This window comes from Caretta caretta, chromosome 10 (genome assembly GCF_965140235.1).
Source record: "Caretta caretta isolate rCarCar2 chromosome 10, rCarCar1.hap1, whole genome shotgun sequence".
Lineage (NCBI taxonomy): Eukaryota > Metazoa > Chordata > Testudines > Cheloniidae > Caretta > Caretta caretta.
Window position 1 is genome coordinate 50490316 of NC_134215.1, and position 16495 is coordinate 50506810.

General features: G+C 43.2%; 2 protein-coding genes across 6 annotated transcripts in view; one reads left to right on the plus strand and one right to left on the minus strand.

Moving 5' to 3' along the window:
* Nucleotides 1-16495, minus strand: part of TMEM266 (transmembrane protein 266) — a 193240-nt gene that overhangs the window by 154014 nt on the left and 22731 nt on the right. The window lies entirely within an intron of this gene.
* The window catches only part of NRG4 (neuregulin 4), a 65315-nt gene that overhangs the window by 29690 nt on the left and 19130 nt on the right, over nt 1-16495 (plus strand). For all 3 annotated transcript variants that reach the window (XM_048867907.2, XM_048867908.2, XM_048867909.2), the window contains exon 6: nt 14571-14720. In XM_048867907.2, the coding sequence (XP_048723864.1) occupies nt 14571-14720 (150 nt within the window). The remainder of the gene's footprint in view (nt 1-14570; nt 14721-16495) is intronic.

A 16495-nucleotide genomic window follows, 5' to 3' on the forward strand; every position in this document is an offset into this window, starting at 1 on the left:
AAAATATTTGATTCTTTAAAACTTCCTTAAGACTGACATCACCAAGCAAGTGATCAAATTTTGTGTTTCTTATTCTTGCCTAGCTCCTCAAGGTGGCAGGGACCTGGTGTCACCATATAGTATAGACTCCAAGTTGCTCTAATATGACCAGCTGTGGCCAATGCAAAGAATGACTAAAGTTTAGGGCTTCAGAACCATATTCTCCAGGCCAAAGAATGAATCACTGACATGGCATCATTGATTGCAAAGGATTAAGAAAACAAAAATGTGGACCTGAAAACTATTTTAAAAGCGCTTAAAATACATTAATGTAAATAGATAGCACATTGTGATAAATGCCATGTTGCAAGCAGGGTTTATGCAGGATACATGATGCAATATAGTCTGTTGTAACTCTGCAAACTATGATCTGTGTCTAAAGTAGAATTGCATCATCCTTTAAAATAAATATGGCTCTTTTATAGAGGATTTATAGAGAAACTGATAGTTACCGTTTGCTCTTAAATATTTCACAGCTACTTTCACTTGGCAGAAGTGGATATTTGTATGTAATTGAACTAGGGTAGCACAAAAACTTTCTCTGCACAGCATAACATTTTCTGATTCTAAATGCACCTGGCATATGTTAATAGATTGTCAGCTGCCATCTTCACTTTGTGCCATTTCTAATACTGGCTTAATTTCTTCAGCAGCCAAAGGTGCACCTGTCGCCATACACAGGGTGAGATTCAACACTGAAGTAGCCAATTTAAAAAATATATATAAGTAACAAACACACAGAACATAATGTGAAATCCAAATGCCTCGGGTGTGTTGTAAAGCATGAGGCTGTTTGCTTGAGCACGAGATGTACAGCTGTCCCATTATCATTAACAAGCTGGAGAAGAGTACTAAGCTATGATTTTGTCATCTATGGTACAAATCTCATACTAAATTATTTCTTCTTTATTTTATCTTACATCTGTGCAGAGGAATTTGGATGCCCAGTTTTGGGCACTCAGACAAGAAAGGGAAGCAGAATGTGGGCAGTGCATGCTCTTTGAAAATCTCTGTGGATGGGAGTCCAGCTATGGCTGGGGGACCCAATACTGAGAATATCTTTTCAAAGCTTCACTATTATACGGTGCTCTGCTCTCCTGGCATTGCTGTTCTCCTTGTTTCTGATTATCTCTGCCCCTCCCCTTCTCTCAGTCTACTGTAGATGCTTCAGCAATCCTCTGAGGGAATCTGTGGCCGGCAGGGACACCATTGTTTCATCAGCATCTGAACAGATAGAAAAGCCTAGGAGATAGAGATCAGGAACAGGAGTTGGTCACTGTTTAAGTTGACTATATCTCTGCTCACAGGTTGCAGAAATAGAAGAAGAAGCAGAGAAGGGGCAAGTTCTATACACTATGGCTATGTTTTAAAATCTTGGGTAGATGCAAATAACTATTTGGGTCCCCAGCAAGGGGCACTAGTGTGAGCGAATTATGTGCCCAGGCAATTTTCACAGCTTGGATTTGGCTGCTCACAAGTTGCTTGAATATACAGTACTTGGGATTTTCAAAGTGTCCACACAAATATCCTTGGTGTTTAAGGCTGAGCAGAAACAGCCACCAGGTGCAGTGGTAACTGGCAGTATACTAATGAAGCTTGGACACCCAGTAATGAGCAGTGTAAAAGCAGGTTATTTTCAAGTAATGGCTATTCCCAGTGGAGAGTGGCCAAACTGGTAAAGGTTGGGGTAGGCACAAATGATAAGACAGAAGCAGAGAGGATAAGAGGACAAGAGGAAGCCCTGCCTCAGTCAGTAGCTATCAAGTCCTACTCCTAGACACACCATAGCCAAAGCTCCCTCTTGGTCTCACCTTGGAGAGCCAGCGCCAAAGTGGGCCTGATTCCCCTGCTAATCAAGCAGGGGCATCTCCACTCCATGAACAGTTTCAAGGGCCTCCCTCCCCTTGAGAGTCAGAAGAGTATCTGCCTGGGTGGGCAGGCTTGGCCTGCTGCACTTTTCTCCTTCCATACATGGAGTGCTTTGTTGAAGTGGTGTTGGAGGGCCCTTCAAAAGTGGGTGTTGGTGTTAACACCGCATTAAGAGGCAGGCTGTAGCTCACACCTCTCAGAACAATTGTTTCAGGCTCTCTCTAAAGCTGGGGTGGGCAAACTACGGCCCACGGGCGGGATCCAGCCCTTCAGGGCTTTGGATCCAGCCCACGGGATTGCCATTCCCGTGGCGCTGTGGGCCCTGCGCCGCTCCCAGTAGCGGCCGGCACCACGTCCCTGTGGCCCTTATCTGTGGGTTCCACACACGAAGCTCCCATTGGCTGGGAACACGCGGCCAATGGGAGCTTCGGGGGAGGTACCTGCAGGCGAGGGTAGCGTGTGGAGCCCTCTGCCCCCAGGGTATGCAGGGACGTGGTGACGGCTACTTCTGAGAGTGGTGTCGGGCCCCGGCAGGCAGGGAGCCTGCCTTAGCGGTGCTGCTGCCAACCCGGAGCCACTCCAGGTAAGTGGCACCGGGCCAGAGCCCGCACCCCACCCCGTCCTGTACCCCACACTCCAACCCCCTGCCCTGAGTCCCCTGCCACTCCGTGCACCCCTCCCTGCACCCCAAACCCCTGCCCTGAGCCCCCTTGTACACCCTTTACTGCTCCTCTGCCCCAACCCCTTGCCTTGAGCCCCTTCCTGTACACCATACTCCCTCCCACACCCTGCACTCTCTCCCGCACTCCAACCCCTTGCCCCAGCCATACGTTCATGGCCCTGCATGCAATTTCCCCACCCAGATGTGGCCCTCAGGCAAAATGTTTGCCCACCCCTGCTCTAAAGTCAGGCAGATGTTATTGCATCAGTAGGCTGCAGATGTTTTATACTGGTCTCAGATAAACAGTGACACTGAAGAAGTGGTCAAGACCCATTGCACATTCCAAAAATACATGACAGGTTAAGCAAAAGAGCCCATGTTGGTGGTACTGGAAAAATTGGTCCCTTGGAGCAAAGTAGGCATAGATTTGTTTACATTTACTGGTGAAAAAATGCATTCTAGACTATTATTCTAATTTCCCTGAGATAGCTTTACTAGGAGATACTACTGCTAAACTGGTGATTGTGCATGTCAAATCTATTTTGTTAGACATGGTATAAGTGACATAGTAATGTTTGATAATGGGCCCCTCTGTGGTGGCAATGAGTTTAAGCAATTTTTAGGGAAGTTTGCGTTTAGACATATAATCTCTAGTCCCCATTATCCCCAATCCCATGGGCTGGTGGAAAATGGTGTTTTCCGTGCCCTTTTCCCTGCAAAGGGGCACTAGGCACTCAGGCACCAACCACATGTTAAGACAGCTGAGCCCCAGTACCTAACACTGCCAGAACAAATGGACTCTCAGTCTTCTGAAAATAGTACTACTGATATTTCAAGGGAGACTTGCAAGTCCAAGTGAGAGTACTGTGATAGTGTTCCCAGGTTTTAGCTGATTTAGTTATTTGTCAAGAGGGTCCCTAGATAAGAACGGCCATACTGGATCAGACCAAAAGTCCATCTAGCCCAGTATCCTGTCTTCCGACAGTGGCCAGTGCCAGCTGCCCCGGAGGGAATGAACAAAACAGGTAATCACCAAGTGATCCATCCCGTCACCCATTCAGCTACTGGTAAACAGAGGCTAGGGACACCATCCCTGCCCATCCTGGCTAATAACCATTGATGGACCTATCCTCCATGAACTTATCTAGTTCTTTTTTGAACCCTGTTATAGTCTTGGCCTTCACAATATCTTCTGGCAAACAGTTCCACAGGTTGACTGTGCATTGTGTGAAAAAAATACTTCCCTTTGTTTGTTTTAAACCTGCTGCCTATTAATTTCATTTGGTGACTCCTAGTTCTTGTGATATATTAAACATGGTCTTTTTGCTGCTATTACCTATGTGGCAGAAGTGTCACATTTTCAACAATGAGGACCAGACATTTACTTTAAAAAAAAGTCTGACCCCATCACATAACTCCAGGAACTAAGGCCTTAGGCATAGGCCTCTAGCTCCTGTGCCTTCATCCAGCCCTGCCAGTTGCACTGATGCTGACACCATAATTAAGAAATGGTCCTTCTCTTGAGTGCTCCAGCAAAGGCAGCAAGTTGTGGTTGTAAATTGGTTACATACTATAGGCGAAAAGGGCAGAATGTGGAAGTAGTGGCATGATTCTGGGTAATGCTCTAGCACAGCTGTATACACTACCAGTGTGTCACATAAGTACAGCCATCATATTCATGGAATTAGGTACATTTTCTATTTCAGACTCAGTGGTGCAAACTTTTGAAACATTTGATGTTTCAAAAAAATGCCTCAGCTCCTGGAGTCTAGACATTATGCGAAAATCTCAGCTTTCTTTTTTTATAAAGGTATGTTTCTAGACTTCATGGTTGTGGAGAAAAGCTTGAACACATGAACCAAGTGCACCCTAAAGGCTCAAAAAACAAAAAAACACAATTATTTTTAAACACATCTCATTGTTTGTAAGGCAATCTCATTACTTTTTTGGGCCCAGCCTCATAATTTTCAAATGCCTGGTGTTGGCAGTACTACAGATGGCGTAGTTTCACAGAGATATGCACAATGTGCCACCACAGATGGGAAGTCATCCATGGCTTAGAATTCCTGTGTGACTTGATGGTGTGTCTGCCCATCCATAAAGAAATTAATGTGGGTCTATAACCATGCAGATCACAGATTTAGGAAGTCCTCTACACAGAAGCAACTCACTGGCTGATGTTAGTAGTGTCCCCAATGGTCCTTTAAGGTTACGGCACCTTCTCTAAGCCTCTCAATTTCCTGCCACCTGACTTTTTATACAGTCCTCACATAGTCAGGTCCCGTACTGCTTTCTCTTCCTCAAGCTACCCCTCTACCTCACCCCCACTCCTGCACCTCCTCGAGGTGCCTCCCCCATGAAATTCCAATATGTGAGTGGCAACTATTTCTACTTCCTCTCTTCACCTCTCCTAGTCTCTAGTCTAATCCCAACTCTCCTCCAGCTTTCCTAGACTAATCCTATAAATCTTCAGTAAATCCTGTCTCTTTCTGTATCTCTTGCTCCATCCCTGTGTTTGTCCATCTTTCTCCAAGGGGTGAGAGTCCTTGCTCTGTGTGATGTCTGTCTTCAGGCTGCACACATGCAAAGAGCCAGTGAGGGGCTGCTGCTTTAGCTGGTTCAGTGGTTAGGGTACTAGGCTCAGACTTGGTAGACCTGGGTTTAGTTCTCTGCTCTGCCACAGGCTTTCGGTGTGGCTTTGAGAAGGTACTTAGCGTGGGATCCACAAAGGGCCTTATGTGCCTAAATCCCAGTTTTGGCTCCTCTGCGATTGGTAAAATGCCTGCTGAACCCCATAGGTGCCTAAACTGAACAGTGCCAAAGTTTTCAGTGTAAAAGTTCCCTCGGAAAACTGTGAGTGTGGGTGGGAGAAAGATTACTGCGTGGAGAGACACTGGAGCACAGGTGTCAGCTATCCACCAATCCCTGGTGGACCCCAAATTCATAGACCCAGAGGCCCAAGTGACAGTGCAACCCTTTAACTTGTCTACAGCCAGGTTGCCTTTTCAGTACAAGGGCTGGTCAGGGATATGGACTTTTGCAGTCTATGACGATTATCCCATTCCCATGCTTCTGGGAGAAGACTTAGCCAACCATGTGAGGCTAACAAAAAGGGTGGGGATGGTCATCTGCAGCCAGGCTAAACAGGTCTCCAAATCTAACTCCATTCCTGAGCCTTCTAAAGGAACGCAGCCAGAGGTGGTGGAATGAGACTCCAGACCAGAGTCTATGGCAGCAGTTGTAAATCCAGTTCCTGGAACCCAGCTAGAACCATTCCCAAGGATTGGAACTGGTGGCGCATTCAGCACCAGAGCCCGTGCTTGTACCCCACCAGAGTCTAGGGAGCCAGCACCAAAGGGCACCAGCAGTAGCTAGACCAGTGCAAGAGGTTCAACCGGAGACTAAAATACCATCTAGTGCACCAGCGGGGAGAGTGGTTCACAGTCAACGGAAACAACGCCATCACCTGCATCGCTTCCAGTGGGACCAAGCCCAAGTCCACAACCCAGCAAGGAACTAATGTCTCTACCATCAAGGGAGCAGTTCCAAGCAGAGCAGAAAGTGGATGAGAGACTCAAGGGAGCTTGGACGGTTGCACGGAGCGACCCACCGCCTCTCAGCTCTTCTAATAGGTCCAGGTTTGTTATAGAAGGAGGACTCTTATACAAGGAGACCCTTTCTGGTGGGCACAAGGAGGACTGGCATCCTCAGAAACAGTTGGTAGTGCCAAATAAGTATAGGGAAAAGCTCTTGAGCTTAGCCCACGATCACCCTAGTGGCCATGCTGGGGTGAATAGGACCAAAGACCATTTGGGGAAGTCATTCCACGGGGAGGGAATGGGCAAGGACATTTCTACTTATGTCCGGTCTTGTGAAGTGTGCCAGAGGGTGGGAAAGCCCCAAGAGCAGGTCAAAGCCCCTCTCCAGCCACTCCCCATCATTGAGGTTCCATTTCAGGGTGTAGCTGTGGCTATTCCGGGTCCTTTCCCTAAGAAGACACCCAGAGGAAAGCTGTACATACTGATTTCTATGGATTTTGCCCCCCGATAGTTGGAAACAGTAGCTCTAAGCAACACCAGGGCTAAAAGCATGAACCAGGCATTGACAGACATTTTTGCCAGGGTAAGTTGGTCCTCCAGCATCCTTACAGATTCGGGAACTAACTTCCTGGCAGGGACCATGAAACATCTCTGGGAAGCTCATGGGGTGAACCATTTGGTTGCCACCCCTTACCACCATCAAACAAATGGCCTAGTGGAGAAGTTCAAAGGGACTTTGATATGTAAATTCATGAATGAGCACTCCATTGATTGGGACCTAGTGTTGCAGCAGTTGCTCTTTGCCTACAGGGCTGTACCATATGCCAGTTTAGGGTTTTCACCCTTTGAACTCGTTTACGGCCATGATTTTAAGGGGCTATTATAGTTGGTGAAGCAGCAATGGGAGGGGGTTACATCTTCTCCAGGAACTAACATTTTGGACTTTGTAACCAACCTGCAAAACACCCTCAAAGACTCTCTAGCCCTTGCTTGAGAAAACCTACAGGATGCTCAAGAAGAGCAAAAGGCCTGGTATGATAAACATGCCAGAAAGCATTCCTTCAGAGTAGGTGACCAAGTCATGGTCCTGAAAGCGCTCCAGGCCAATAAGATGGAAGCGTCATGGGAGGGGCCATTTATGGTCCAAGAGCACCTGTGAGCTGTTAATTACCTCATAGCATTTCCAGACCTACCCTAAAACCTAAAGTATACCATGTTAATTCTCTAAAGGCCTTTTATTCCCGAGAAATCAAAGTTCTCCAGTTTACAGCCCAGGAGAGAGACAACACTGAGTGGCCTGAAGAAGTCTACTATGAAGGAAATAGCAATGGTGGCGTGGAAGAGGTGAGCCTTCCATGCTTCCATGACCCTTGGGCGTAAGCAGCAACAGCAAATCCAGGAGCTGTGCACCGGCTTTGCGCCAATGTTTTCAGCCACCCCAGGACGGACAGAACGGGCATACCACTCCACTGACACAGGTGATGCTCGCCTAATTAGAGCCCAACCCTATCGGATGGCCCCTCAAGCCAAAACCGCAATAGAAAGGGAGATCAAGGACATGTTACGAACAGGTAATCCGCCCCTCTGAGAGTGCATGGGCCTCTCCAGTGGTTCTGGTTCCCAAACCAGACAGGGAAATCCACATTTGTGTGGACTACCGTAAACTAAATGCTGTACCTCGCCCAGAAAGCTATCCAATGCCACACACAGATGAGCTATTGGAGAAACTGGGATGTGCCCAGTTTGTCTCCATCTTAGACTTAACTAAGGGTTACTGGCAAGTGCCGCTAGATGAACCAGCCAAGGAAAGGTCAGCCTTCATCACCCATGTAGGGCTGTATGAATTTAATGTGCTCCCTTTCGGACTGCGAAATGCAACCGCCACCTTCCAGAGATTGGTAGATAACCTTCTGGCTGGATTTGGGGAATTTGCAGTCACCTACCTCGACGATGTGGCTATATTCTCAGATTCATGGGCAGAACACCTCCAACCTGTCTTTCAGCGCATAAGGGAGGCAGGATTAACTGTTAAAGCCAAAAAGTGTGAAATATGCCTAAACAGGGTAACGGACAGTGGACACCAGGTGAGTCAAGATACTATCAACCCCCTACAGGCTAAGGTAAATGTTATCCAAAATTGGCCTGTCCCTAAGTCAAAGAAGCAGATCCAATTATTCTTAGGCTTTGCTGGGTATTACCAATGATTTGTACCAAACTACAGCCAAATCGCCACCCCACTGACAGACCTGACCAGGAAAAAACAACCAAATGCAGTTCAGTGAACTGAGAAGTGTCAGAAAGCTTTTAAGCAGCTTAAGGCGGCCCTTACTTCTGACTCTGTACTGAGGGTCCCAGACTTCAAACAACCGTTCGTCATAACCACAGATGAATCTGAGCATGGTGTGGGAGCAGTTTTAATGCAGGAAGGACCAGATCAGCAGTTCCATCCTGTCGTGTTTCTCAGCAAAAAACTTTCTGAGAGGGAAAGCCACTGGTCAGCCTCAGAAAAAGAATGTTACACCATTGTGTATGCTCTGGAGAATCTGTGCCATACATTTAGGGACGGCGGTTCCACCTGCAGACTGACTATGCTCCACTGAAGTGGGTTCACAGTCAATGCGTCTAACAAAAAACTTCTTCAGTGGAGATTAGCTCTTCAAGACTGATTTTTAAATACAACACATTTCAGGAGCCTCTAACCAAGTGGCTGATGCACTGTCCCGGGATGGTTTCCCAGAATCAGCCAGGTGAAAATGTCCCTGTATGCTAAGTCATTGTAGTCCTTTAAAAAGTACTGTTTAGTTCTCCATGTAATTATTAGTAAAATTAGAGGTGCATGTATCTTAGTAACTGTTTCCTAACCCTCCAGAAAGAAATCCCAACCGGTGTGCACCCGACCTAAACCAGGCTGACCAGCACTGTCTGTAATTTGGGGGGCGTGTGACAAATGAAGGGAGGGGAGAGCTCCCTTTTATGGACACCCAGCCAGCCAGCTAGCTGTAAAATCCCTCTTGGTAGCTGTTCTCTGCTTGCTTTACCTGTAAAGAGTTAACAAGCCCACAGGTAAAAGAAAAGGAGTGGGCACCTGACCAAAAGAGCAAATGGGAAGGCTAGAACTTAAAAAATGGGAAAGTTTTCCCTTGTCTGTTGTTCTCTGGGCTGCCAGAACACAGAGCAGCAATGCTATAAGCAGAAATGCTGTATAAGGTTTGAACCAGGTATGAAAAAGTATCTTCCATACCTAGAAGAAATAATTTGGATAGGGAATGTTTAGTTAGATGCTATCAGGTTTATTTCTTATTTTGGCTTGTGGATGTCCTCTGTGCTAACCCCTGATGCTTTTGTTTGCTTGTAACCTTTAAGCTGAACCCCCAAGAAAGCTACTTTGGGTGCTTAATTTTTGTAACTGTTTCTTTTAAGATCTAGCAAAGTGCCTAAATTCCAGATGTATTTTTTTTCCATTTTGTTTTTAATAAAATTTACCTTTTTTAAGAACAGGATTGGATTTTTGGTGTCGTAAGAGATTTGTGCATGTTGTTTGATTAACTGATAGCCACAGCTAATTTCCTTTGTTTTCTTTTTCAGCTCTTCCCCCAGGGTGTGCGTGTATGAAAGGGCTTAAGGGTACCCCACAGGGAGGAATTCCCAAGTGCTCCTTCCTGGGTTTAAAGGGTGTTTTTTTGCATTTGGGTGGTGGCAGCGTTTACCAAGCCAAGGTCAGAGAAAAGCTGTAACCTTGGGAGTTTAATACAAGCCTGGAATGGCAAGTATTAAAATCCTTGCGGGCCCCCACTTTCTGCACTCAGAGTGACAGAATGGGGATTCAGCCTTGACAATCACATTCTAAGTTTTCCTCCTATTTTTAAAATATTCTTTGACTACTCATCTCATCCCACCCAATCTGTCTACTCTGATGACTCTACTTTTCTAACCTTTGCTTTTCCCCCAGACCCTTCTCTGTGATTTTTCACGACAGTGTCTCTCTCACGTCTCCTGACCCATTTTGTTTCACTCTCTCTAAGTCACTCACTCACTTCCTCTTCTACTCTTGCCTTAAAACTCTTCTTTATGTGATGCTGAAACCTATTCACCTTTCCCTTTCCTAACACTGTATGCTTCCATTCTTCCTGTCACCAGTATTCAATAATAGTTAAATGCAGGAAAAATGCATATACATTGTTTTTCTGTGCTTGTTTTTCTCTGCAGCTCTGTACATCGTTTCCCATTTCTATTTGAATGAGACAAATTGTTCTTTAAAGCTATATTTCTGTTGTATTTCTCAATATGAAACATTTTGTGATACCTTTATGAAGGACACTATGCAAATAATTTGCATTATATGAAAATCTACAGAGAATTTCTGAAATGTTATCTCACAGTTATCAGTTGATTAAGCAGGGTCTAGAGAGCTCTCAGGAATCAAGTTTCTGCATGGATTGTAAATTTGAGAAGATCAGGTCTCAGGCAATGGACTTAAAGAAAATGGTGTTCATTTAGTCATTATTGGTATTTGATGACTGAAAATGAGAGAAAACATTTGGACAACAAACTGAGATTATAATCTCTGTGTGCCAGAGGAATTGGGAAATCAGGAAGATTTCTTTGTGCAATTGACTACAGATATTCTAGAATTGTCCTCTGTTGGATAGTCAACTCCAACTTCTTTTTCTTGACAAAGTCTCAGTCCTTGTGATGTTACAGTATATTGTTGTAGAGATGTACGATTATGAGCCCAGTCATGCAAGGCACTGAACACCCTCAACAGCCAGTGGCACCTTACAGAATTCAGCCAATAATCCTGTGTGTCATTACAATAGCAGCTATAGCAATCTATTGTAATGTCACAAAGGATTGTACCTTCAAAGTCAAGAGTAAGAAGCAGGAACAGATGTACTCCTAAACTACAAAGATCCTGTTTTCCTTCAAAAGTCCCTAGTAATGAAAAATGGGGAAAGGAGATACAGAAATTAGCTGATATAAACAGTATGGTTAATGAATAAAATGCTTTCCAGTTTTATATGGTGCAGTCAGCCAGTCTTTAAAAGAACTTTAGATAAGAAATGTCCGTAAATAAGTATTGTAGCCTCAGCCTATATATTTCTTTGACTTTTACACGGTATGAATTATGAACAGACCATTAAGTTAGACTGGTTATAATATCACCAGTACCAACTGAACAACATTCAGTCAATGGGTAATTTAGTTCTAAATCCAATTAACAGTTATGAAATGTTGTATACAAACTTTTTCACAGTAACATAAGTTTATGGGTCAAATGCTAGCAGGGGATTGCACACTGGTGCCTGTCAAGAAACCTGTGTACAACAGGGCAGTGTGGGAGGGAGAAGTGGGAGTGAAATTTTCTGCCTTGAATTTGTCTCTCTGCAGAACTCACTGACCGGAGCAACAAGGAACATTCTGAGATTGGGCCAAAGGGTCAAGAACTGTGATCTATACGTTTCTGCACATGTGCTTATTGATGTCATAATTCCACCTGTGCACTTTCCCCCCAGATTATTTCTGTTCTAATCAGAGACAATATGACAAGTGAAGTTGTATATAGGGCCAAAGTCTGCCAAAACAGGGATGCAAACTCAGCCCTTCCAACATTAATATGCAACCATTTTTGTAGCTATACAACATATTTACATAATTTGGCCCATATATTTGGCTATAACCTAGCAAAACTGAATCCTGGACTACAGTTGTATAAAAAGCAAGCCAAGTTCTTCTTTCAGTTACACTAGTGTAAATGTAACATAACTTCATTGACTTCACTTGATTTACCCAGATTGACAATGGTATCATTAAGAACAGAATTTGGCCACTGTCTTTTTTTTGCACTGCACTGTCATCATAGCCAAGATGATAATATACTGACTCTTTATGAAGTGTAAAAAATCCTGATTCGAATGATAGCAAACAGGAACATGTAAAAGGTGATCTGCCAAGTCTAATTTGAATTTTCCAGAGTGATGTTTTTGGTTAGTAATTCTTCAGTGATACATTCACAATTTTTAAACAGTATATATAAAATCAATATTTTTCCCTAAAAGCCTATTTCCATTTAAATAAACAACAATGATGGTGATCACATGTAAAGTCATTACTACTTTCTACAATAACCATAACTGTATATGGCATATGAATCATATCACTGACCTAAAAGAGAGGTCAAACTCAAGCCGATTCACTGATAGAGTAGCATGAATTCTATGTCTGATTTAAGCATAATGAGAGTATTAACTATAGCTATACAGGTTCATGCTGCTCTAACTCAAGTGTTCACTATTTCTGAAGTAAAAATTTGCTTTGGTTCTGAAAAGTGTAAATTTTGAGTACAAAATCTGAAAGAAAAAAATGTGACCATTTTTAAATTAAATGAGGAAAATTTCAGACCTTTCTTCATTTTCCTCAGAGTGCTTTTTTTAAAAGCACTTTAAAAAAAGATCCTTTGTGGTGCACTAGTTCATACATGTGGAGTATATTTTGTCATCTTGGATTAGTAGGTAGATGGTTTGCGTCTTGGGAGAAGTGTTCAGATGAGGGGATTTTGGCCTGAGACGCTATAGACTTAATGACGTATACACCTGTATCACAGAACAATAGATTTTGGATTACACTGTGCCTCCCCAAATAATCCTGGTGTTAGAAACCCGATTAGCTGTTACCTTTGATCTTGTGTAGCCATTTACACCTCTCTGAAACGGGGAGGGTAACTTTTCACAGGGGTAAATGACTACATAAAGTACAAGGTAGTGGATGATCAGGCCCTGTCTGCTTCAGAAAAACCCCTCCTAAAACCCAAGTGTTACTGCCAATATGCAGCCTCTTTGTACAGTGAAGCCACAATTTGGCCCTTTGTACAGCATTTACTGCGGATGATGGAATTTCTTGAGCTATTAGTCACAAAGCACCATGCCAAAAATCACAAAGCAGTGTTCTACTTATGGAGGCTAAAAATCTAGAACTCAGTACTGCACCCAAACAGCCAGGACAGATATTGGACAGATCTTCAAGGCGAGCCTATTGGGTTAGTTGTAGGAGCTCCTGCAAATCCTTATAAATACTTCCTCTATTCTTCATTACTGTAAAACTTGAAGTAACATAGTCCATCTCAGGATGTCATGATAGATACAACATTCATGAGAGTCACCCTTCTGGTTTGTAGTTTGGTAAAATGATTGGCAGGTTGGAAAATCAAATGTGTAAAGTGGTGCTTAGCTTACCTGGCTGTGTGCATATAGCTCAGTGAGGTATACCCCTTTAGCACACATTTTAGCACTGCTTGTAATTGTTGGTGACCAGGACATGGGGTGGTCATGCCCAGTGGTTAGAGCAGGAATCAACAGCAAGGAAACTGAGCCAAGCATCAGAGCTGGAGTCTGAGGCCAGGCACCAAGCCAAAGGTCAGCGACAGTCAGGAATTGGAACAGAGAGACAGGACCGGGTGACCTTGGAGTGAGGCAAGGCGAGAGCAGCTGTGGGCAAATGCTTTGATCAGCCACTGAACTGGAGCTGTTGCATGTCTGAAGACTCTTTCAGTCAATCAAGCAGCCTACTACATACCAGACTGTTAGGTTGCCAGAGCCTGGCTCTGCTGAAGGCCCTGCTTCTAGACTAGATCTGGTACAGGCACTGATTTCTGACACTAATATACACTTAAACAGCAGGAATTTTGTTACATTGTGTCAGAAGCTACAGTGATCGCCAAAGAAGTTACTTCTCCTTAGTTTTGGAAAAGGTTTTGACCAGCCTGACACAAGGTAGCAGTAGCAGTTAAGCCTTTTAACTAGGTGCCTCTGTGAGCGCAACTGCTTTTTAAAAACATATAATGTGTTTTGGTATGCCTGTTATTTCACTGTATGTACTACAAATGTAACTATCATTGCAATTTGTCAAGTGTTTTTCACGTCCCATGTCGCAATGAATGCGCATTTCCTCGATCGGTCATAACAGTAGCAGCTCTTGGACGGAGAGAAAAAGGTAAATCTACAAAAGGTACAGGGAGAGAGGCACAGGCAGCATGATTCCTCTCCACTGATTTTATTTCTGTACATTTGGAAGGCCACACTCTCCTCTCCCTATGTGGCAGGGAAAACTTAATGCCCTCCACTAAGATGATGTGCTGGGAACTGAACTGCAACTTACTGTTTTTTTCCAAGTAAACTGCCCCTTCCACAGGTTTGTCTGCAGGAGAGTATAATGTAGCTACTGGATTCACAATGCATATATAGTAAAGAGATAATTTAAGTGTACTTTAGGGGAGAATGATGCTTCTTTATCCCATTCCAGTGATGTTACAAAAATCAAAGGGGATTATGTCAGAAATTTCCATCATTCTATAAATGGGATTTATATGAATATGCACTATAGAAATGAATATAAATTAATTGTACTGTGTCAGAAAATGATCCCCCTCCTGCCAAAAAATCTAATTTATATAAAACTTGGTTTCACAGGTGTATTGAGAACTATACAGGAGCCCGTTGTGAAGAAGTTTTGCTACCTAGTCTCAAGACCCAAATTAAAAGTGAACTGTTTGCAGCTTTCTTGACTTCAGTTGTTGTTCTAGGAATTCTTGTAATTGGAGCATTCTACTTCCTTTGCAGGTAAAAGTGCTTCAGAGTACTGAAGCTAGTCAATCAAGTAGAAATTTATTTTCAGGTAATCATATACTAATTATTTGAATTTAAAATTATGTAATGAATTATACATTAGATACGCATGATTATTCAGCAAAATTAATCGACCCTTTTGCTCTTAATATTTTATTTTCTAATTTGTAGTTCTCTGGAATGCCTTTTTCAGTTTTGTCAGCTGTAGTTACTTTACAAAAGCTCGTTGTGACCCACAGTTTCCTATAACAACTAAAAGCATATCCAGAATCAGAGAGTATAACACATTAAGGTATAACTCACTTTACATTGCCAGTTTTCAAAAAAGTAGAGGTAGAAGCCAGTCAGCTGCAGTGCTCAGAAATCAGAACACTGGCTAAAATTTTCAAAAGCATCTCATTATATAGGATACGCTGTCCCATTGAAAGACAACTTAGGCACTTTTGAGAATTTTACCCTTCAACTGTAAAAATAAGATGTACTATAGAATTACCACATACAGGGACAATTTCTGATTCTCTCTGTATGGCTGTGCTGGGAATGGGGAGAGCTGAGCTATTCTACTGAGTCAATTTGGTAGCCACACTAAGAGGGTTAGCTCCAGCCCAGGAGCACTAAAGGCACAGGTACAGAGGAATCTGAAGAGGACAACCTTAGAAACAGCCACGTTCAGGAGCAAGCTCAGGTTCAAGTTTGTTTGTTATTTAAGTTACTAAAAAAATGCCAAAAATGCCAGCGGCTTACAGCTACTGTTACCTTAGGTCTGGACTATAATTAAGTTTTGCCAGCATACTTATGTCAGTTAAGAACATGGGTTGAAAAGAATCACCTCCCTAGCTGACATAGCTATGCCAGAAAGAGCCCTGGTGTAGACACAATTAAACCAGAAAAGACGTTATTTAATTCAGGGAACTGACATAAGCAAGAGAACCCTTTTTCTGATATAAACTGCATCTCCGTTAGGATGGTTTGCCTATATAGCAAGCAATACCAGCAACCCCTGTCTAGCATAGACAAGATTGTAGATGTTTTTACAAGTCAGCACTAACAGTAATCTCACAGTTATTACTTTAAAATACATTTGTCGGCCACCTTAAAACACTGGTACTTCATCTGTCAAAAAATGTTCCTGTAACATTTACAGTTGTGTGTTTTTTTGTTTTTTTTTAAAAAAAAAGCGTTAGGAGTTATACTGGAGATTAAGATAACAAATCAGGTTCTTGTTCCAGCATAACACAGGAAACTTTTTTACACAAATGAACGATTCACTATCTGCATTATTCACATATACTTGGTTTTCTAGACATCCCAGGTATCCTGTTTTTACTTATGCTTATTCTCCTGAGTATCTGGAGACTATAGTTAGCTCAGGGCTAATATTAGTGCCCTGACTTAACTCAGATGTATATACGTCAGCCCAATCAGTAGTCACATTTTAACAGCAAGGAAGTAGATCAACAGTACTTTTCCAGCTCATACCCTGTCATAAAACTATCTGCACATATTTCCACCTTTACCAGCCAGCATTTTAATCCCTGAAATACAGTCTAGTTCACTTTTATTATTAGTGACCACTAACTTGTGGCCTAACTCCACGAGCGGTCTTTGCTCCAAAAGCTCTCACACATCGCTCACTTGTAGCCTTCCCTTGGCTGTGACTGACTAGGCCTCCTGCACTTCTCATTTCTTTATCCCTCCAAATCCATGTTGGGCCCTCTATGGAGCAGACTCAGTTGCTCCTCTGAAAGTCCCTTTTCACAACTAGACTT